Source organism: Mustela nivalis (genome assembly GCF_964662115.1).
Source record: "Mustela nivalis genome assembly, chromosome: 10".
NCBI classification, from domain to species: Eukaryota; Metazoa; Chordata; class Mammalia; order Carnivora; family Mustelidae; genus Mustela; species Mustela nivalis.
The window spans coordinates 5603438-5627233 of NC_139029.1; the positions used below are offsets into that span (position 1 = coordinate 5603438).

The following is a 23796-nucleotide window of genomic DNA, read 5'->3' on the forward strand; positions in this document are numbered from 1 at the left end:
CCCCTTTGCCTCTGCAAACCTCTCCCAAAAGTCCACTCCACTAAAACAAAAGAGATGGGCTAGGATGTGTGATAAAAAACCTTCTGGACATTTATCAAACAGATTATCTCTGAAACTACACTTTGGATTACAAGTCTTTGGGCAGGAATTTGGCCTTCTGTGTTAATCTGTGTACACATTCATTTCATTTTCTCTTGCCTCTGTTTTTTTTTTTTTTTTTAACCTAACCCAGAGAATTAGTCATCCTATCAGACTTAATTTCATCTGTTTATATGACAATTGAAAACAACACTACTGCAACACAACACTACTACATCCACAAAAATACTGATTTTAGTGAGTTCCTCTCTCCCCTACCTCCCCACCATCCCCAAGAAATCCCAGAAGAAAACGCCTGGGTCCAGAGCTAGGATTTTTCTCTTCTATTGGGTAGGTCTATTTGCCTTTTTACTAATGATACTGAAAACTTTTTAAAGACTGCTAGTGTACGTACAATTTCTAACACCAAGAACACAAACAAATCCCTTGATTTTGTTTAGTATTCTAAGACAAACTATGTTTTTCATAAAAGAGTATCAATTCAAACGAGTCTTTGGAAGTCACTATGTGTAAACACTTCTGATGATAGAACAAACTAATGTCAAGACACAGCCAATAAGATAAAAAGCCTCGACACATCCGTGCCAGTCAAAGGACATCTGCATTAGCAGCTCAGGGAAGTGGCATTTGCAGGAAGGCACTACAACTGCGTTCAAAAGAAAATCATTAGGCCTCAGCCGTTAATCCCCTCCCCCATCCTCTTCATCAGGATCCCTCAAAGCAATTAACCGGTAGAAGGTGCTATTCTGCAACCCACAGTATTCACACCAACCTCCATCCTTGGCCCAGAGCTGGGTTTAAGCCAGGAGGACTCTATCAGCGTATTCCCTGACCAATACTCAAGGAAGCCTCTACACCAGCCCCGGAAAGAGAAAAACAGATCTTTCTTTATAAGCCCTACTTACAAAACAAAAAAATGACAACTCAATAGCCAGCATACCTGATTATCAACCATCAGACCACTAAAATGTCAAAACACCCAGACACTCTTTGCCAAATATTAACCACAAATATGATCATTATCATCTTAACTGAAACAATCTACTTCTACCTAGAAAAGACCCTCATCACATTCACTACAATAAGAGTCAACTGAACAAGTCACTGTCCCCAAACAAAGTCAGGGGCAATGAGGAATAGGAAGGATGACTATAAGGTCACGACATATAGAAAAGGTTTTCATCTTTACATAGACAAAAAAAGAGCAGCAGAAACTAGGGCTGCAGAGGAAAGAAGGGAGGTGGAGGAGTCGAGTCTCTGAACATGTTTTTGAGTGTCCTTTAGTTTCCAATCTACTCTTCTGCCTCTCATAAGGTTGAAAAAAAAAAAAAACCGCCAGACATGAGATGGGTGAAAGAAAGCTGGAAAAGAAAAGCGTCCACCCTTCCCCCATCTTCTCTCCTCTCTCCCAAAAAGAGCTGTGTTTGTCTGTGCAAACCTAGTCCCAAATATGGGAGAGAGAGAATGAATGTGTGTATGGAAGAACAATGAGCCCTCAGCCTGGTATTGTGAGTGTGTGTGTGTGTGTGTGTGTGTGTCTGTGTCTGCCTGCCTGCCTGCCTGCCTGCCTCTGCCTCTTTTCCCTTCGACCTCAACAACAACAGGGAGAGCTGGAAGCCAGCTTTTCCTTCAGGCCATCAAAACCAAAACTGGTTTATAATTTACAGTGGAATTAACTCAGCAAGCAAATCCATGGAAGGAAATAGCTACCCAAAGATCATTTTATTATTGTATAGATCCATCCTCTCTCCCCTCCCCCAACAGACTGAGACTAAAGAAACCAGTGTACATCAGACAAAAAGGTCTCTCTTTAAATGGAAAGCAATTATCAAAACTGTTCCATATCTAAACAGAGGATGCATTAATTTATGTTACACCAAAATGTTTGGTTTGTAATTCACCAAGTTTCCCTTTTACTAGTTATCTTTTTTTGTGTTTAAAAATTTGCTTTGGGGAAAGCTATTTCAGGATTCATACAAAACTACTTTCTAAATGTCCCTTAAAATAGCAACACATACTGAAACATTTAAAGCACCCAGTTTCTCAAGGACACATTTTGCTTAAATCAATGTTTGAAGTCTGTAATCCAGAAAGATTGTAAGCAAACCTTGGAAAAGAGGCAGAGGAAAATGACAATTCAACAATGAATCATTTTGTTTTCCTTTCAACAACTTCTCAAGCAACCAGTTTCAAAGGAAACCTGCAATACTTTCCCCTCCCAACACACACACACACACACACACACACACACACACACACACACACACAATCTATGTAAAACTACCTCTCTTCTTTCCAAAACCTTAAAAAAAAAAAACCAGAAGTCACTTTCTTTCAGGGAGCAGAACTCAAAACATGGTAGTAAGAATCCCATTCTGCTGCAAGTGATTTGGGGTTTCATGATTTAGTAATCACACACAGCAAAGAACTGGAGATTTAGAACACAAAGAAGGACTCTTTCCCTACTGTGAAAATACTACTTTAAGAAAAGCCCTCCCCCAAGACCCCCAAATCCACAAACAGTCAAAAAAATTTACAGTTTGGGTCTTTCACTTCCTTTCCTCCCCCCCACCCCACCCCAACCCCCAGTTCAGCCAGTAATTTAGTCACATGAAGCAGGTTTTCACCTCAGACAAGTCCGACAAGATCATGAATAAGCAGCAAAGACAGAACCCGGGTCGGCAGGCCAGTGGGACAGTTACCCGGCCCCGGCAGGGCCGAACAAGTCCCCGGCCCTTTATTCCCGTCCCCCCGGACGCGCGGCTCGCTCGCCGGCCTCCCCTCCCCGGCTCCCGACGGACCGAGGAGTCCAAGCCGACCCCCTGCCGCCCCACGCCCGTCCCCAAGTCCAGCGGCCAGGAGAGAAGGCAGCTGCCACGCGCCGGCAAGTTGGAGACTTACCTTCCCCGAATGCGCTACACCATCAATGGAGGTGTGTTCGTCCGGCTCCCGGGAAAGTGGGGGACGGCGCGGGAGGCCCGCGGGGCTGGGGACCGCCGGGCTCGGGCCGAGGAGGGGCCGGCCGCGGGGACGGGGCCGGGGGCTGCGGGGGCTTCCCTCCCGTGACCTCTGGGACGGTCTCCACTAGCTCCCTGCTCCTCGCTCGGCCAGTCCTTCAGAAGCGGGAGCCCAGGATCATGTCTGGTTTTGTTTTTCTGAGGGCGAGGGGCTCCCTGAGGATGATGGTGATTTTTTTTTTTTTTTTCCTCAACTAGGAGAGAAAATGAGGCAGAGACAATATGGGAGGCGAGCGAGGGGAGAGCACGGGGGAGGCGGAGGCGGGGGCGAGACCCAAGGCGAGCGAGTGTCTCGGGCGTGCGGGAGGAAGAGGAGGCTGGAAGCGCGGGGGGCGGCTCGCGAGCGTCTGTGGGAGCAGCGGCGCCTCGGCGATGGTGGCCGAGCCGCGGCGGGGCTGCTGCACCGACCCGCCGCCCACTCCGCGCTCGGGCCCGGCCCACCTCGCAGTATCACGCCTCGCCATTGGCGCGTCCCGACGTGACGCGCGCGGAGGCCGGGCCAACGGGAGGCGGAGGGCGGGCGGAGGGGCGGGACTTCTTGCGCTCTCTCGTTTTCTCTCCCCCCTCCCCTCTCTCCTTTTTTTTTTTTCTTTTTCTTTTTTTTTTTTCTTTCTAATAAAAAGAGCAGGAGAGAAGGAGGGGAGCGGCCGGGCTGTGGCGACGCCGCGGGTCGGGCTCGAGCGCGCGCTCCGGGCGGCGGTGGGCTGGGCCCTCCCCCCCACCACCACCGGGGCGCGTCTTTGTGCGGAGCCGGGGCCGCGGCGCTCTGCGGGCTGGTCCCACGGGCGCGACCGGCCGGAGTCCCGCTGCCCTTGCTGTTACCAGGGTCCCAATTTGCGTTTTCAGCCACTCCAGACGCGGACTCCTATTCCTGGGAGGGGGGGACACGGAGTGGGTTCCGACGATTCGCTTCAGGACTCTTAAGAAATTCTGATGGGAATGAACGTTTTCAAAATAAGTCTGCGGCCGAAGATTAATTAAGAAAGAGAAAAACGAAATTCGCAGGTCGCGCTGCTTCTTTGAAAAGAATATAATAAAGAGGAAAAAGCCTGGAAAGTCTCCTCAAGGAATAAAAAAGGGACTAGAACCCCAGTCGCAGAACGAAGGTTAGGGAGAGAGCAGTGTGCACAACCCTATGCCATAAGTTTGAAAAATAAAACCTTTTTTTAAAAAGAAAATCCAAATATCGCCTTTTTCTTTTGAGAAACCTAGTATTCTGTCCCACTTCCCAAAAGGCTGGTAATCATAGGGTCTGCGGTGCTATAAGGGGAGTGAGGGGCAGGCCAAATGCTCATATTCTATTTAATATAATTTATAGGAATGAGGGGTTTGGAAATTTTAATTATGACTAGCAGTTTTTGAAATGCATATCATGTTTATTGAGTTCTTTCACACACCCTGGCATGAATCCAGGGCGAATCATCAACCTATTGTTGGTTTGTTAATATACGTAAATGCTTATTGGTGTTCTTATACTGTACACTCTCCCTGAAGGAGTTCAGATCTGTATATAATGGAATAATTAAGGGATAGAACACAGCGCAAAATAATTCACTCATCTATTTCAAATAAAGTGATAATTTTCTCTTTGGAATATCTGTTCAGATTACAATTTCCACATGCAGCAGTTTCTTTTAAGAATAATTTGGACTAGCACATATCATTGGACTGTGACCCAAGAGATCTAAAAACAAATGGGTCTTTGCCGTTTCCTTTCTGAGTAACTTACAGCAAGAAAAACCCTCTCTTGCTGCAACTCCTTCAGCTATGAAATGGGAAACGTAGTTAATACCTCATTATATATCTAATAATGTGAGAACTGAATTTTACAACATAGTAAATTCAGTAAATGGCTCCGGATATCCTAGATATGGATGGAATTATTCAACATCACTTTTGGAAATAACAAGGAGTAAAGTGTATTAGATGGGTTAGATGTATTAGATGACTTCAGTGTCCATCACAATCTATACTTACAAGAGCGAGCATTCTTTCTAATAAAGGTTTAGCCCTGCGGTGGGCAAATGGACAACAGTTTTTCAGAAGGTGCCTGATCCTACACTACCATTAAGCAAGGAGGGGAGAGGCTCTCAAGACCAGTCAACCACATTTATCGTAGCATTAGGGCTTGCCATTACTGTCATTTATCTATAAAAATAGAGATTTGGGGTGCTTGGCCGACTCGGTTGAGCATCTGACTCTTGATTTTAGTTTGGGTCATGATCTCAGGGTTGTAGGATCGAGCTCCACAAAACGCCACAACAGGGTATGCACCCAGCAGGCAGTCTGCTTAAGGTTCCCTCTCTCCTTCTCCTTCTGCACCTTCTCTCTTCCCTCTTAAAAAAAAAAAAAAAAAAATGTAGATTAAGGGGTGCCTAGCTGGCTCAGTTGGAAGAGCATGTGACTCTTGATCTCCAGGTCCTGAGTTCAAGCCCCACATTGGATGTAGAGCCTACTTCAAAATAAAATGTAGATTTAGAAGTCTCAAGACTTCACATTGCTACAAAGCATAATATTATGGTATTGCACCATAAAATTAGCAAACTGGATCTCTTTAACTACAACAAGCCCATGCAAGAACTGTGGCCCAGCCATAAAGCTGGAGAGAATGGCCTTCCTGAGAGGCTGATAATGTAATAACAATACATCTTAATAAAGACAACTATTAAACCATTGACTGACTGAAAGCTTACTACGTCCCAAGTGCCATGCAAACCATGTTGTATTCCTTCGTCCACTTAGTCCTGACAATAGTCCATGAGGTGTATTATTATCTCCATTATAAAGGTCAAGAAACTGGGGCTTGGAGAAGTTAAATGACTTGATCAAGGTGAATGAGGTCAAATATCTAGTGGGTCTTTTTTTCCCCACTATGAAATTAGAAAGAATTTCCTTATTCTCTTTTCAGCAAGCTTTAGAAAACGGGGATTACTTTGGTTATTGAATTTGAAAATATCAAGGACTTTTGTTAGTCATTTTATGTGTCCTAGAAGTGATTTCATTTTGTATACAGAGGTCACATCAGAGACATAATACCATTATCTAAAAGAAACAGGAGGAAGAGGAATTCTTTAATAAATGACATTGGGACAACCAGATAACCATATAGGGAAAAAAATGCAGAAAAAACAATTCCTTAGGGGCACCTGGGTGGTTTAGTTGGTTAAGCGTCCAACACTTGCTTTCAGCTCAGGTCATTAGGGTTCTCAGGGTTGTAAGATCCAGCTCCGCGCTGGACCGGGATGTGAAGCCTGCTTGAGATTCTCTTTCTCTGAGGCACCTGGGTGGCTCAGTTGGCTAAGGGTCTGCCTTCAGCTCAGGTCACAATCCTGGAGTCCCAGGATCGAGCCCTGAGTGCGCTGCCTACTCACTGGGGAGCCTGCTTTTCCCTCTCCCTCTGCTGCTCCCCCTGCCTATTCTCACTCTCTCAAATAAATAAATAATATCTAAACAAAAGCTCTCTTTCTCCCTCTCCCTGTGCCCCTCCACCTGCTTTCTCTCTCTCTCTCTTTCAAATATATCTTTAAGAAAAAAATTCTTTAACTAGATTTACTTTATTTCTAAACACTTCACTCACCCCAAATTACAGATGGACATTTTTTAAATGTAATAAATGAAACCACTGAGGGGGCCCCTGGCTCAATTAGTAGAGCATGCGGTCCCTGGTGTTGGGATGGAGCCCTGGTCCCCGAAACACCCGGGTTTCGGCACCAAAAAAAAAATTAGTAGCGCATGCAGCTCTTGATCTCAGGGTCATGAGTTCAAGACCCATGCTGGGTGTAGAGATCACTTAAAAAAAAAAAAAAGGCAGTGGGGTGCCTGGGTGGCTCAATTGGTTAAGCATCCAGCTCTTGATTTCAGTTCAGGTCATGGTCTTGGTGTGATGTGATCGAGCCCTGCCCTGGGCTCCACACTCAGCAGGGAGTCTGCCCTCTTCATCACCCTCTCCTCTTCCCATCTCTCGGCTCGCTCGCTCTCTCTCTTATTCTCTCTCTCAAAAAAAATCTCTTTAAAAAATTGCAGAGACTTTACCATGGTCTCTTATAGGATCCTGTAAGACCCATGGAACTGCTCTTTGTTAGGTTGAGTTTGGGAGTTTATTTTATTACTTTCTTTTGTAACCCACATAGAGTTTATGTGTATTCTTTTGTGTATATCAGATATTTTGTGATTTAATGAAACCATGAAAGAAACTAGAGAAATAGAGAATTTTTTTCAAATCATGGATTGAAGAAGTCTTTTCTAAGCATGACAGGAAGCCCAGAAGCCATAAAGGAAAACACCAGTAAATTTAATGCATGCATATTTTACATCTCTGTAAGGCACAAAAAGACATCACAACAATCCAAGAAAAAAAACACCTGTCATAAAGTACTAACTTCCTTTTTTCTTTAAAGATTTTATTTTTTTAAAAGATTTTATTTACTGGGGTGCCTGGGTGACTGAGTTGGTTGGGTGTCTGCCTTCGGTTCAGGTCATGATCCCAGGGTGTTGGGATGGAGCCCGGCATCAGGCACTTGCTCGTATTCTCTCTCACTCCCTTTCTCTCTTAAAAAGGTTTATTCGAGACAGAGTGAAAGAGTGAGAGAGAGCCTGAGAGCAGGGTGAGGGGCAGAAGGAGAAGCAGACTCTCCGCTGAGCAGGGAGCCTGGGACTCCAGGATCATGATCTGAGCTATAGGCAGATAATCAACGAACTGAACCACCCAGGCACCCCTAAAATACTAACTTCCTTAATACAAATAGCTCTTACGGATTTGTAAGAAACAAAATTCAGAAAGATGGAAAGAAATATATGAACAAAAAATTCACAGAGAAATGTGTTCAATAAACATGATTCAGTCATAATAAAGTAAGTAGAAATTAAAATCATCTCTCAGGTTAGGGAATTTTTTTTTTTTTTAAGATTTTATTTATTTATTTGACAGAGAGAAATCACAAGTAGATGGAGAGGCAGGCAGAGAGAGAGAGAGGGAAGCAGGCTCCCTGCTGAGCAGAGAGCCCGATGTGGGGCTCGATCCCAGGACCCCGAGATCATGACCCGAGCCGAAGGCAGCGGCTTAACCCACTGAGCCACGCAGGCGCCCCAGGTTAGGGAATATTTTTAACTTCATAATACCCAGTATTGATGAGCATGAGGAAAACAAGTACTGTGATGCACTGTAGGTAAAAATGTAATCAGTCCCTTTTCTATTTTTTTTTAAGATTTTATTTATTTGAGATCACAAATAGGCAGATAGGCAGGCAGAGAGAGAGGAGGAAGCAGGCTTCCTGCTGACCAGAGAGCCTGATACGGGGCTCGATCCCAGGACCCTGGGATCATGACCTGAACCAAAGGCAGAGGCTTTAACCCACTGAGCCACCCAGGCACCCCAAATCAGTCCCTTTTTCAGAACACAATTTGGCAACCACCTATGGAAAGGTTAAATATCCATATCCTTTGACCCAGAAATTCCACTTCTAGAAGCTCATTCTACAAATAATCTTGCATAAATGTACAGAAATATACACAAACACACATATAATTGCAACATTGTTTATAATAGTGAAAAACAGGAAAAATCCAAACATCCATCAACAAAGAACACTTGAATAAATTATAGTACAAACATACAATGGAATACTTTATAACTTTCAAAAAGGATTAGGTAAGTCTGAATTGATATAGAATGATAATCAGGATTCAGAGCTAAGTGAAAAAAACAAGTCACAAAACAATTATGCAAAGTATAATTTTATTTGTATTTTTTAAAGTAAGCTCTACACCCAAAATGGGGCTCGAACTCACAACTCCCAGATCAAGAGTCACATGCTCTACCCACTGAGCCAGCCAGCCACCCCCTAACTGCCTTTTTATTTATTTTTTTTTAAGATTTTTATTTATTTATTTATTTGAGAGAGAGACAGTGAGAGAGAACATGAGCGAGGAGAAGGTCAGAGAGAGAAGCAGACTCCCCGTGGAGCTGGGAGCCTGATGCGGAATTGATCCTGGGACTCTGGGATCATGACCTGAGCCTAAGGCAGTCGTCCAACCAACTGAGCCACCCAAGCATCCCTCTAACTGCCTTTTTAGAAAAATAAAAAATAGAAGAACAAATTTGTCTATGCTTCAAAGATGTCTAAAAACATAGTCACCAGGAAAATGTTTCAAGTGAGGCCAGGGGGCGTGGAATGAAGAGGAAGGAGGGTACAGGAAACAGACCTTTGATTTCATTCTACTCTGTTCTGTTTGATTTTATTTCTCTTCTTATCAAGCATGTATAATTTTTATAATTAAAAAAAAAAAAGAATTCAAGTCCTTTGAACATATGGCTGGTAACTAGCCTTCATAATTCACCAGAAGAGCTCAAGCTTTAGAACAAGTAAATTATTTTCCTCCAAAATGCCTTCAGCAAAACGAGGGTGCTTTATCAAGCCTGCTAACAGACTGAAGCTTGTTTCCAGGCATTTTCTTTGAGATGGCCTTCCGGTGCGAATGCCAGCCAACACAAGCTTCAGCCCTCTCCCCTTGCAGTTTTTCAGGTTGAGCAAGAGTAGGGCTGAGTACTGCCCGCCGTGGTATGTCTCTGGGCACTCAGCACACCTTGGGTTTACCCACAGTGGGGTTTCGCTTCGTAATGTGTTGGAAATCGGAATCCCAGTCCTTTCCCTCAGGCCAAGTAAGTGACCCCTGATAGTCCCCGCACAGAACTGAAATGGAGAAATCGTGATTATGGCACTAATTAAGGAGGCACGAGTCACGCATGCAGACGTGTACAAAAGGGAAACTGCTTTGCAAAACTCATAGCCCCTTTCCTTTGTGTGCACGTGACCGATTATGGAGAACAGTGAAGTTTCTCCGTTCAAGTCCAGGCTCCAGTGAATTTTCTTTCAACCAAAGGAGAAGTGGGTCTGTACACCAGCACACCTACAGACAGATCCCAAGGCAGTCTTGCTCCACTGAACCACATCAGATCCAGTGGAAGGATGCTCTTCTCTGAGTCACGCTCAGCCAGCCAAGGCCACAGCCTGGTGTCCGGGGGCAATGGGCGCCTTCTGGATAAGATCAAAACCCAACATCTGACTTCTGACCACACGTGGTCATTGAAGAGTCTCACAGGGCTTCACGAAAGAATTAAGGGGAGGAGATGCTGATTTTCATTGTCCTGGCCCAATTCCAAGTTTGATCGTTCACAGTCCTCCTCCTTTGTCTGCCTGCCATCTCCCTGAGACGTGCTGTTGCACAGTTCCCGTTATAAACAGCTGTCCACTGTTAGCCGAGCGAGCCAGAGAGCCAGCAAATTCCACCCTGGGGGAAGCTGCATTTCAAGATAAACATTTCCTCTGCATCTTTGGTAAATTACTTAGATTTACCTTGGAGGAAAGATGTGGTCTTCTGGCGAGAATAAGGGCACAGTAATGGGGAGTTAAAAATTATCCACGAGCCCTATTTTGTCTGACTGGTAAACAAGGCAGCCTGGACTGGCTCACAAAGGGGCCCTCAGAAGGGAGAGTCCACAGGAAATAAATTTCAGATCCTAAGAATCCTAAGACTTTATTTGGGAATCCAGAATTTAATCTGTTTTAAAATATTTTATTTATTTATTTGAGAGAGAGAGCATGAGTAAGGGGAAGAGCATAGGGAGAGGGACAAGCAGATTCCACGCTGAGCATAGAGCCTGACGCCGGGCCGGATCCTAGGATCTGGAGACCATGAACTGAGCCGAAATCAAGAGTCACGTGCTCAGCCCACTGAGCCACCCAGGCACTCCCCAAAATTTAATTTTAAACATTGATGAAGCAGGTGCTATTTGCCACCAACATTCATTTCTTCAATCTAAGGCATATTGACAAACAGAACAAACAGGAAAGAAACTCTGTAAACCAGAGGAGATAAAATTCACCCTCTACCATCCAAGCTTCAGCGTCTATGCTGGACATGTCTGGGGGACTCAGTTTAATGCCTGACTCCTTTTCATTCAACACTTAAGACATATTTTTCTTTTTTAAGATTGCATTTATTGTAAACCTGGTGATTCACAGACCTGTACCCCTGGGGATAAAAATATATGTTTATAAAAAATAAAAAATTAAAAAAAAAATTTTAAAAAAATGCGATCTGCAAAAAAAAAATAAATAAATAAAAATAAAAATGGAGTTCGTGGGAAAAAAAAAAAAGATTGTATTTATTTATTTGCAAGAGAGAGAGAGCACAGAGGGAGAGGGAGAAGGAGTAGTAGGCTCCCCACTGAGCAGAGAGCCCGATGTGGGGCTGGATCCCAGGACCCTGAGATCGTGTCCTGAGCCGAAGGCAGACGCTTAACCCACTGAGCCACCCAGGCGCCCCCACTTTAGGCATCTTAAATTCAAATATCAACCCCAAATGTCTCCTTCTAATACTCCAACTTCCAGAATAATTCCTCTCGTTAATCTCTTTTTTCTCTCTTTAATCTAAAAAGGAGCATTTTAGTTTGAAAGTATCCAAAATATCCTTCAATATGTGAATGGATAAACGAGCTATGTTGCATCCGTTCAATGGAATATTATTCAGCCCTAAAAAAAAAAAAAACAAGCTATCACGCCATAAAAAGGCATGGGGTAACCTTACAGGCATTACTAAGTGAAAGAAAGCAATCCGAAAAAGGTTACTGTGTGTTTCCAACTGTACGACATTCTGGAAACGACATTCTAGAACAGGAAGTAAAAAGATCAGTGGTTAGGGAAAAGACAAGGCTGAACAGATGGAATACAGGGGATTTTTAGGGGAGTGAAACTATTCAGTATGATTTTATAAGGGGGGATACATGTCATTATGCGTTTGCTAAAACACACAGAATTGGGGCGCCTAGGTGGCTCAGTCAGTTAAGCATCTGCCTTCAGCTCAGGTCATGATCCTGGGTTCTAGGATTGAGCCCTACATCGGGGGTGTGTGTCCCTGCTCAGTAGGGAGTCTGCCTCTCGCTCTCCGTCTGCCTCTCGCTCTCCATCTGCCTCTCCCCCAGCTCATGCTCTGTCTTTTCCCACTCGCTCGCTCTCTCTCAAGTAAATAAATTTTAAAATAAATAAAACCCACAGAATCTATAAAACACAAAGTGAATAAACCCTATTGTAAACTATGGACTTTAGTTAATAAATATTATATTGATGTTGGTTCATCAGTTAAACAAATGGACCACACTACTGTAAGTTCTTAATAAAAGAAGACTGGGGTAGGGGGGTGGGGGAGGGGTGCGTAGGACCTCTGCACTTCCTGCTCAAGTTTGCTGTGAACCTAAAACTACTCAGAAAAAGCCTATTAACTTTTTTATAAAGAGCATTTTAGCTCTGCTCTTTGATTGTATGAGAGACTCATGCAGTGTGTCAAGTAACGGGAGATGGGAGCCCAGGCAAAGCTGAACCGAGTGACATCAGGAGCTGTGGGACTAGAGGCGAGACCACACAAAGGTCGGGGGCCCCAGGACATTATCACTGCTTCCCATTCTCTCTCCCGCCTGCTCCCCATTCTCTCCTCAGCCTTCCCCATGCAGCGTAGCTTCTCTTCTCTTCAGTGTCTGCTTTCTCATCATCTCAGCTCCTTCATGACTGTGGCTTTCCTGTGGCCTCTCATGGCTTCTCCAGCTTTTGCCGACCACCTCAGGACTTCAGGGCTTCCTGTTTAAAATTCTCCAGACAGGCGAACCTACTTGGCCCAGTTCGTTCCTTGAAGGCCCAACCCTGTCCTGGCCCCTGGTGCCCTGTGGGTGCATGTAGCAGCGGAGGGGTGAAGGGTGTCCCCCGCACTGTGCAGCCAATTCCCAAGGCTCAGAGCTGCTGCTTCCTCAGGAACTCTGGCCGAGCAGTCTCCCTGTAGACGGGCCCATGGTGTCGGCAGCATTCTTGTTGTGCCTGACAGGGATGTTGTCCTTTGGAATGGCTTGTGTCAAAAACATGAACAGTTGAGTAAAACCGAACCTTAGCAATTAAGTATTTCAATACTTTTTTTTTTTAAGATTTTATTTATTTATTTGACAGGCAGAGATCACAAGTAGGCGGAGAGGCAGGCAGAGAGAGGGGGAAGCAGGCTCCCCGCTGAGCAGAGAGCCTGTTGCAGGGCTCAATCCCAGGACCCTGGGATCATGACCTGAGCCGAAGGCAGAGGCTTTAACTCACTGAGCCACCCAGGCGCCCCTCAATACTTTTTTTTCTTTAGGGGCGCCTGGGTGGTGCAGTCAGTTGGACGTCTGACTCTCAATTTCAGCTCGGGTCATGATCTCAGGGTCGTGAGATGGGCTCCGCACTCAGCATGGAGTCCGCTTGAGATTCGCTCTCTCTCCCTGCTTTACTCCTCCCCCTGCTTGTGCTCACACACATTCCCTCTCTCTTTCTCAAATAAAACAAAATCAATCTTAAACTTCTTTTAGAAGCCCCCAGTAGGGGCACCTGGGTGGCTCAGTTGTTAAGCGGCTGCCTTCTGCTCAGGTCATGATCCTAGAGTCTTGGGATGGAGCCCCGCATGGGGTTCTCTGCCCGGCGGGGAGCCTGCATCTCCCTCTCCTACTCCCCCTGCTTGTGTTCCTTCTCTCCGTGTGTGTCCCTCTGTCAAATAAATAAAAATAAAATCTTAAAAAAAAAAGAAACCCCCAATAACATACTCAAGTACATGCATAACTGAACCCAATACAGAAATCAAACAGTATGGGTTAAAGATTCAATCAAAAAACTGCACCCAGGGACACCTGGGTGGCTCAGTTGGTTGGACAACTGCCTTCGGCTCAGGTCATGATCCCGGAGTCCCGGGATCGAGTCCCACATCAGGCTCCCAGCTCCATGGGGAGTCTGCTTCGCTCTCTGACCTTCTCCTCGCTCATGCTCTCTCTCACTGTCTCTCTCTCAAATAAATAAATAAAATCTTTAAAAAGAAAAAAAGATAATAAAAAAAAAAAAACTGCACCCAAAGTTAGGATAAAATAGAAGTTGTTGAACAAGTCCTAAAACGCACAAACGGGACAACCACACATTTGACTAAAATAATATTAAAGACTTCATATGATCATTTACATTAAAACTAGTGGAAATCACACACTGGACAAAGGTCATTGTAATTCCCATGACCATGACAGGATTAGGGATAAGACTATAGCAAGAAAGCTTATACATCTATTGGAGAAAGACCAGTCACCCAACAGAAAAGTCAGGAAAGGATAAGAACAGACAATCAGCAGAAGAAGAATCTGTATGTCCAACAAACAGAAAACGACACTCAGTATCTCATGTCTTCATTCTTGGCAGTTTTTTTATTAAATTTTATTTATTTATTTGACAGAGAGAGAGAAAGCAAGAGAAGGAACACAAGCAGGGGGAGTGGGAGAGGGAGAAGCAGGCTTCCCACCAAGCAGGGAGCTCGATCCCAGGACAGAGGTTTAATGACTGAGCCACCCAGGCGCCCCTCTTGCCAGTTTGAACACACACGCAGATGATCCTTCTAACAGCTTCTGTGTGTGTGTGTGTGTGTGTGTGTGTGTGTGTGTGTGTGTGTTTTAATTGTGGTCACACAGAACATAAAATCTCCCATTTTAATCATGGTCAAGTGCACAGCTCGACAGTGCTGAGCATTGTCACGGTGTAGTGCAACCAGCCTCCTTCTGCAAGGTGAAATCTTGCAAAATGAAAACTCTGCAGCCATGAAATGACAATTCCTCCTCTTGCTCTCCACCGGCCCTGGCAACGACTCCTCCATAGTCTTGTTTCTATGAATGTGACCACTCTCGGTACCTTATACAAGGGAAATCAAACAGTGCTCGCCTTGCTGTGACTGGTTTATTTCAGTTAGGCCAATATCCTGATATAATTTGCTAGGGCTCACATACAAAATACTGCGGACTGGATGGCGTAACAACAAAAGCTTATTTTCGCATTTCTTGGAGGCTGGGAGTCTGAGATCGAGCTGCCAGCCAGGCTGGTTTCTTTTGAGGTCTGTCCCGTTGGCTTATGGGTAGCTGCCTTCTCCCTGGGTCCTCACAGGGCCTTTTCTAGGTGCGCCCATCCCTGATGTTGCTTCCTCGTCTTACAAGGACACCAGTCCTGTTGGATCCGCCCCCATCCTTGAGACCTCACTTTCCCTTAATCGGCTCTGCTTAAGGTCCAACTCTAAATGTAGCCACATTGGGGGTGAGCATCCTTACCTCCAGGGGGACCTGCCCCTTTGTGAACCGAAAGTGATGGACCCACAAAACGGTTTGGGCTCACTGCGTTTGGACTTGCCCATTTCTTTTGCCCTAACAGTTTAAGCTGCTTAAATTAATTAATTAGCAGATTAATATAGCAGGACAGCAAACAACTGCTTAGCCTCGTGGCCTTTTAGGCCGGAACAGTGATTTGACTGAGAGTTTATTATTAATTGCATTTTAGGAGAAAGCTGATAGCCACAGGCCCTTGGATTCAGGGCTCAAGGTCACTGGTAAAGTGTTTTGAGACAAACTAGCTTACTCCGTCACTTCCTTATTTGTGTAACTATCATTAGGCCCTGCTAGAATGTAAGCTTCGCAAGGATAGGTCTGTCTGTCGAAGCACAAGGAAGGGGTGTGCTGGGATGAAAGAAAGCATGTAGAGCCCTCAGGGTGGGCTGTGGACACTGCCTAGCTCAATGTCAGACTGAGCTCACTTAGAGCCAATAATCTGACCTTTGGCACTGACCACATTCAGGTATAAATCTTTGAAAACTTTTTTTTTTTTTAAGATTTTATTTATTTACTTGACAGAGATCACAAGTAGTCAGAGAGGCAGGCAGAGAGAGAGGGGGAAGCAGGCTCCCCGCTCAGCAGAGAACCCAATGCAGGGCTCGATCCCAGGACCTTGGGATCATGACTGGAGCCAAAGGTGGACCCTTAACCCACTGAGCCTCCCAGGCACCCTAAATCTTTGAAAACTTTTGAATGAAGTTGATTATAGGACTTTGGGGAAAGAAAATACCTAAAATCACTAAAATATTGTCAGATCAATTTTTGCGATCTCGTTTAAAGTAAGTTCTTTGCCCTATAATGTTTATATTAATTAATGTTAATGCAGCTTAAAAGAGACCAACAGGAAGTAGACAAAGCTACAGGTATTGTTTTAATTTTAGGTATTTTCTGAGAACATGGGATTAGACCTGTTATCCATAATGGTGTGTATCTGCGTCTGAGAAGAATTCAGATTCTTGGCTTCCGAAAGCAAATCTGAGCTGGTCCTAATACCATCTGCCCAGTGACTCGATGCCCTCTCACTCCTCCGTGTCTGTTTGCATCCCACCGTCAAGCACTGCACCCTCTGCCTTACGCAAACCCTCAGCGGCTTGCCCCCTCACTTCCTAACATTCCCCGAGCCAAGCCGCAACCCTGGTGATAATTCCAACATGCTGCCTATTCGGCACCGGCACCTGCCAGCCAAATGACTTTGGCATCACACTGCCTGGTTTCATTTTAAATTCATGACCACAAACCTCAAGTGGACTCTTAATGCCCTTGGCAATCATAGGATACTTACCCAGGCTCATTTCTTCCCCAGTGCTCCAGCCAGTAATCTCACATCCGTTCCTCTCTCCTCAAACCTCCAACACCCCCTCCCTTCTTTTGAGGTCACCGTGGGTATTGATGTGATCAACAGAGAAAATCCACAGACGGCCCACTCCCCATATCTATCTGTCTTGGAACCCCACCCTCTGGCTTCCTGTCTGCTATTATGGATAAATCACCAATGGTCCTATGGAAGCCTAGCCCTCTGCTCTCACTCCTCCTCTCCCATTGCTCACGAATCTCTCAGCATATTCCCTCTCTCTGCTACATCATTTTTTTTTTCATCATTTGCTGGATCCTTCCTACTAAGATACAATTAACATGTTTTTTCTCTGACCTCAAGCCTTCTAGTGACTGCACTTTACCTTTGTCTAATTCCCCGTTTTTTTACTCCCTTATGCAGCAAAACCATCTTCAAAAAGATGGTCTATACTTGCCATCTCCAATATTTTTTTTAAAGATTTTATTTATTTATTTGATAGACAGAGATCACAAGTAGGCAGAGAGGCAGGCGGGGGTGGGGGGGAAGCCGGCTCCCCGCTGAGCAGAGAGCCTGATGTGGGGCTCGATCCCAGGACCCCGAGATCATGGCCTGAGCCGAAGGCAGAGGCTTAACCCACTGAGCCACCCAGGCACCCCATCTATTTCCAATTTTTACCCTTCTCTTTCAATCCACTCCAATCTCACTTTGACTCACATTTTCCACAAAAATTTGTCCTACTGATGTCACCAGTGAGCTCCACATTGCCAAAAAAAAAAAAAAGAGCCAGTTCTCAGTCTCCCACTTTCTTGATCCATTGGCCACATTTGATAGAACTGATGACCGCCTCTTACCTAACAGTCTCTTTATTGGGCCATCAGGACACTCCGTCCTCCTGGTTTCCCCCCACCTCACAGGTGAGTCTCAGTATCTTTCAGTGACCCCTTCTTTTCTCCCCAGCCTCTGAATGTTAGAGCCTCCAGGCTCAGTCCTTGCTCTTTTCTATAACTACACTCAGTCCCTGTTAATGTCATTCTCTGCCATAGCTTCAAAGTCCACCCAATTGCTAATCACTCTCAAAGTGTACATCTCCAACCCAGACCTCCCTCCTGAACCTGACTCATATAGCCAACGGCCAGCTCAACATTTCCACTTGGACGTCTAAGGTATCTTAAATTTCACATGCCCCAAACTAAACACATGCCCCACCCAAGGTCTTCCCCATCTCAGTCAATAGCAACTCCATCTTTCCAGTTGCTCGGATTAAACCTTTGAGTCTCCCATATCCACATTCAATTCATCAGAAAAATCCTGTTGGCCCTGATGTAAAACAATGTCCACATGTGGACTGTTCCTCACCACCCCTGCCATTACCATCCTGGTCCAAGTCACTGTCATCCCTTGCCTGGATTATGGTAGTAGCTTCTTAATTGTCTGACTCTCCACATAGTCTCTTCCCAATATGGTAGCAGTGATCCTTTGAAAGGATAGGTGCTGCTCAAAACTTGACAATGCCTCTGTATCAGTCCAGATGACCTAGGTTATGTTGTGGTGGCAAATGACCCCAACATTTCAGTGATTTAAAATAGTGATCATTTCTTTCTCATGTGCCATGTCCATCTCAGGCAGCGACAGGGAGCTGCTCATCACCATCACCGGTCAGAGATTTGGACTTACAGCTCAGAACACTGTCTTGGATGTTTCTGGTCACCTTGGCAGAGGAGCAAACAGCCCTAGAAGATTAGTACTGGAAATTAAATACTCCCCAAGTGAATTCTGTAGACTCAGTGGCCAGCACTAGTCACATGGACAGATACATTCTTAAGTGAGCCAAAGAGTGTTATTCTGCTCTGTTGTGACGGCCAGGAGCTGGGCATATTCAGTGAGCTCCCGAGCACCGTAGGCTCCCAGCAGTGCTCAAAATAAATGCAAAGTCCTAGGTGGCTTAGTCGGTTAGGCGTCCCACTCTTGGTTTCAGCTGGGGTCATCATCTCGGGATGCTGGGATCCAGCCACATGCCAGCTTCCATGCTCGGTGGGGAGTCTGCTTGTCTCCCTCTCTCTCTGCCCCCCCATGCCCTTTCTCTTGCTCTCTCAAATAAATAAATAAATAAATCTTTAAAAAAATAAAAGCAAAATCCATACAATGGCCTCTGAAGCTTGGCATTTAGCAGGCCCTCCCCTCCCCTCTCTGGGCTCACCTCCTCCTGTTTTCTCTCAGGTACCAGTGCATCCGAGAGCCCGTTCCTCTGCCTGCGTGGCTCTGCCTTCAGTTAGGTGCATGATAATCCCTTACTCCTCACCCCACTCTGCACATATACTTGAACAAACACTTCTCTGAGGACGGCGAAGGCAGAGGCTTTGTCTATTTTTATTCCTGGGTGCACCCCCACAAGCCAAGCCCAGATCGGGATCTGCGCAAGACAGGGCCTCAGGATTTTTTGCTTCAGTGAGGGAGCCTCCCTAGTGGTCACAAAACATACCAAAACCACCCACAAAATATTACATCATGCCTGTCAGATGATAAAATATTCACGTCTGACAATGGTAAGCCCTGATGAGGATTTAGTGAGAAGAAATCTGCTCTGCTGGAGAGGGCACGCTGGTACAACCACTTGGGAGCGCAGTTTGGCACTCTGTGGTCAAATCCAAGATAAGCGTGAATTATTGCAATTCAGCAATTTCACGTCCCAATATGTATCTTGGAGAAACTCATCCCCATGTGTCCAAAGAGACATGCAAAAAGATGCTCATAAGAGCACTATTAATAATAGAGAAAGAGCTGGAAATACTTGAAGTTTACATCAGCAGAACCATTGATACATAATTGTCATATTCATTTGACATGTTTTGACTTCCTGTCTCCCTCCAGCTTGCAAAGAGATTGGACATCGCTTTCTTTCTTTTTTAAGATTTTATTTTTTTATTTGAGAATGAGACAGAAAGAGTGAGAGAGAGCACAAGAGTGGGATGAGGGGCAGAGGGAGAAGCAGACTCACCCTGAGCAGGGCTTGACCTAAGCCAAAGGCAGCTGCTTAACTGACTGAGCCCCCGAAAGTCGCTTTCATTCACCCAACAAGAGAAAAGCTGAACAAACTGAAAATCAACAATTATTCTTTAGATTCATCAGAAAACTGAGGTTACAGGGCAAATCGGCTGACCCCAGATTAGGAGAGCTAGGTAGGTAGGTACAAAGAATCACAACTTACCTGAGCAGAAACCTCTACAGGAACCAGGACCTGAGAAGGTACTGTGGTCAACACATTGCTAGAGGCTCAGTGTGGACAAGTTTGAAAGTTAGGAACTCCAGGGGGCCCCCTTACACATCCGAGTTTTCCCTCTAGGAGCCCTTCCAGACTCTACTGTAAGGATCCAGAGAAAAACCCCCTCATGCTTCCAGCAGGGGAAAGGGGAAGAGGAGCCATTTTGGAACACACCTGAGTACTCTGTTGTTTTAACAAGTTCTGTCCTCAGAAGAAGCTGTTTCACCAGAGCCTAATGGACCAGGGGAAGGGAAATGGCCAACTGCAGCTCCTCCAGCCTTCATGCCTCAGCTAAGGGGTAAGGGAGCTGAGCAGCCCTGGTCCGTCACAGCCCACAGGCACAGATTTCCCAAAGGACCAAGACCTCATTATCTACACCCATGCATATCATAGTCCAACTGCAGAAAATCACAGCCAAAAAAAAAAAAAGAAAATTGGAAAGAAGCCAGAGGAAAAGATCTTACCTACAGAGGCCCAAGGAAAGAATTACATAGTTTCCCTTGGAGAACCTAGCAGGCAAGAAAAGGATTGGAGTGAGCTCTTCCCATGCCCAGGGCAGCCCACCTGTCTTCCCAAGAAGCACTGGAAACACAGAGCCGTTCCCAATCTTGGACCCTGGATACACTGACAGGTGTGTTTGCCCCTCGTCCATCTACTGGTTCCCCGTAAACTGAGAGAATGTCTCCCTCTCATTGTTTTCCTCAGGACCAGAATTAAGAATGTCCTCACAGGATATGAAGTAAAGATTTGTATCCAACATTTTATTGAGATTCATGGCAAGGTCCCAATTGATATAATCTACCTTGCTGGTCTTATGGCTGTCATTAGCGCTGACAACACTGGGGAGGATTTCCATCAGATCTCTGACACCAAGGGTCACTTGACTACTGATAAGATAACACTTGAGGAGGCCAACGGTAAGTAGTCAAAGTGAGACAGATCTTTGTGAGAACAACAGGAATCCCTCATCTGGTGACCCATGATGTTCGTACCATCCGCGATCCCCACCCCCTCCTCAAGATGAATGACACCATTCAGACTGATTTGGAGACTGAAAAGATTACTGCTTTCATCAAGTCTGACCCTGGTAATCTGTGTATGGTGACCAGAGGTGCTACCCTGGGAAGATTTGGTGTGATCCCCAACAGAGAGAGACACTGTGGTTCTTTTGATGTTGTTCACATGAAAGATGCCAATGGCAACCGCTTTGCCACCAGGCTCTCCAACGTTTTTGTCATTGGCAAAGGCAACAAACCATGGGTTTCTCTTGGCTCATTAAGCATCTGCCTTCTGCTCAGGTCATGAGCCCAGGGTCCTGGGATGGAGCCCCAAGTCAGGCTCTCAGCTCAGCGGGAAGCCTGCTTCTGCCTCTCCCTCTCCCACTCCCCCTGCTTGTGTTCCCTCTCTCGCTGTCTCTCTCTCTCTCTGTCAAATCTTAAAAAACAAATAAACAAAAACCGTGTATTTTTCTTTTCTGTGCAAAGGGTATCCGCCTTACCATTGCTGAAGAGAAACAAGAGACTGGCGGCCAAATAGAGCAGTGGGAAAAATGGTCTCCAGGTGACATGATTGGAAGTCTTTATTCTTAATTACAGATCATACAGCACGGGGGGGAAAAAAAAGTCGGAGTGCTATAGTGCTGTATTTAAAGTGTTGAAAGGAAAAAACCCCTAACTTAGAATTCTGTACTAAGTGACATCATCCTTCAAAAGTCCAGGAACAATAACGAATTTCTCAAACAAAAATTGAGGGAATTTTTTGCCAGTAGACATTCTTTCCAAAAAGCGTTAAAATAAGTTCTTCATAGAGAGAGACATTTGTCAGAACTTAGACCCAAAAGAAAGGAAGAGCAATCAAGAAGGAATAATGAGTGACTGTAAAATGATTTACATGTAGGGATACCGAAACAAAACAGAACAAAACTAAGGAGTGTGATGCTGAAGAAAAGAGACAATTTGCAAAAAAGACATTTATAGAATGACACCATTTATATGAATTATAAAAACATATTATACGATGCCACATGTATTAGATGGATAATATCTAGACAGAACAAATATAAAAAGTCACTGTAAAGAGTCAAAGCTTTGAGATAGGTTATGTCTGGGGAGGGGGGCAGGACTGTGGAATTGGAAGCATCTTGGCCATGTCTGTAATATTTTATTTCCTTAAAAAATATCTAAAAAAAACTAAAACAAATATGAAAAAAGAACATTTAAAAACTCTATTTGTCTATTATGTTCTATACTTAGCTTATTAAGGAAAAGTTTTTACAAGATTTTTTTTTAATATTTTACTTATTTATTTGACAGAGGTGGGGGGAACACAGCAGGAGGAGTGGGAGAAAGAAGCCTTCCTGCTGAGCAAGAAGACTGATGTGGGCCTCCACCCCAGGACCCTGAGATCATGACCCGAGCCGAAGGCAGACGCTTAACAACTGAGCCACCCAGGTGCCCCAAAAGTTTTAAGAAAAATAGTCAGTTGGGTGTCTGGGTGGCTCAGTGGGTTAAGCCTCTGCCTTTGGCTCAGGTCATGATCTCAGGGTCCTGGGATCGAGCCCTGCGTCGGGGGTCTCTGCTCGGCGGGGAGCCTGCTTCCCCCTCTCTCTCTCTGCCTGCCTACATGTGATCTGTGTCTGTCAAATAAATAAATAAAATCTTAAAAAAAAAAAAAAAGCAGAAAAGTCAGTGCCCCAGTGGGGCACCTGACTGGCTCAGTCAGGAGAATGCACGACTCTCTCTCTCTCTCTCTCTTTTTTTAAGTTATCTTTATTAACATATAATGTATTATTTGCCCCAGGGGTACAAGTCTGTGAATCATCAGGTTTCCACATTTCACAGCAGGAACATACGACTCTTGATCTCAGGTTTGTATAACCACATTGGGTGTAGAGATTACTTAAAAATAAAACCTTAAAAAAAGGAAAAATAATAGCCAAGTATCCTTTATAAGATTACAAAAAGCCACTTTCTCTTTCTCTGCCATACTTAAAAAATAAATAAATAAACTCTACATCCAATGTGGGGCTTGAACTCATGACCCCAGGATCAAGAGTCACATGCTCTACTGATTGAGCCAGCCAGGCACCCCTTCCACCATGCTTTTTAAGACAAATCCCTGGCACTCACCTTAGAAATATTTCTTTTCCACCAGCTGAGTAAAGCTAGCATAGAGAAGTGACAGAGCCCTTTACTCAATAAACAAAGGTTCCATTTGTTTTCCATATCTCATATTCTCAAATCTGATCTGAATGGGGTTTAAGATTTAGGAGCAACCCTTTGAAATGTACACCTGTTCAGTGTGCAAAAAATTTTTCATCTGTTTTCTAAAGACTCTGGTGCCACTATTTTCCTTTTTGGGGGGTAAGGAGGGAGGCTTAAACTCACATCCCTGAGATCAAGACCTGAGCTGAAATCAAGAGTTGGACATGGGGCGCCTGGCTGGTTCAGTTGGTTAAGCATTGGACTCTTAATTTTGGCTCAGGTCATGATCTCAGGATTGTGAGATCAAGCCCCACATTGGGCTCTGTGCTGGGCATGGAGCCTGCTTAAGATTCCCCCTCTCTTTCCCTCTGCCCCATCCCTTCCTGTCTCTCCCCCTCTCTTGGAAAAAAAAAAAAAAAAGTATTGGATGCTTAACCGACTGAGCCACCCAGGTGTCCCTACTGTCATTGCCTCCAATTACCTTGATGGACCGTTGACAGTCAGTACCTTCAATTTAAAAAACAAAATAAAACAGGGGCACCTGGGTGGCTCAGTGGGTTAAAGCCTCGGCCTTCGGCTCAGGTCATGATCCCAGGGTCCTGGGATCGAGCCCCGCATCAGGCTCTCTGCTCCGTGGGGAGCCTGCTTCCCCCCACCCCCTGCCTACTTGTCATCTCGGTCAAATAAATAAAATCTTTAAAAACAAAACAAAAACCTTCAGTTTACAT

General features: G+C 44.9%; 2 protein-coding genes and 1 pseudogene across 5 annotated transcripts in view; 2 read left to right on the plus strand and 1 right to left on the minus strand.

The window, feature by feature from the left end:
• RERE (arginine-glutamic acid dipeptide repeats) overlaps positions 1-3141 on the minus strand; it is a 417613-nt gene extending 414472 nt beyond the window's left edge. For all 3 annotated transcript variants that reach the window (XM_082685303.1, XM_082685300.1, XM_082685297.1), the window contains exon 1: positions 3001-3141. The gene's annotated coding sequence lies outside the window, so the exon portion shown is untranslated. The remainder of the gene's footprint in view (positions 1-3000) is intronic.
• Positions 2674-4294, plus strand: LOC309841816 (uncharacterized protein). The gene is made up of 2 exons (XM_082685316.1): positions 2674-3031; positions 3963-4294. The coding sequence occupies exons 1-2, from the start codon at positions 2710-2712 to the stop codon at positions 4091-4093; spliced, it is 453 nt and encodes a 150-aa protein (XP_082541442.1). The 5' UTR covers positions 2674-2709; the 3' UTR covers positions 4094-4294.
• Positions 4295-18215: 13921 nt separating this feature from the next.
• Positions 18216-21401, plus strand: LOC309842512 (small ribosomal subunit protein eS4 pseudogene; annotated as a pseudogene). The gene is made up of 3 exons: positions 18216-18261; positions 20420-21146; positions 21350-21401. The product of its transcript is annotated as a small ribosomal subunit protein eS4 pseudogene (transcript).
• The last annotated feature ends 2395 nt before the right edge of the window (positions 21402-23796 follow it).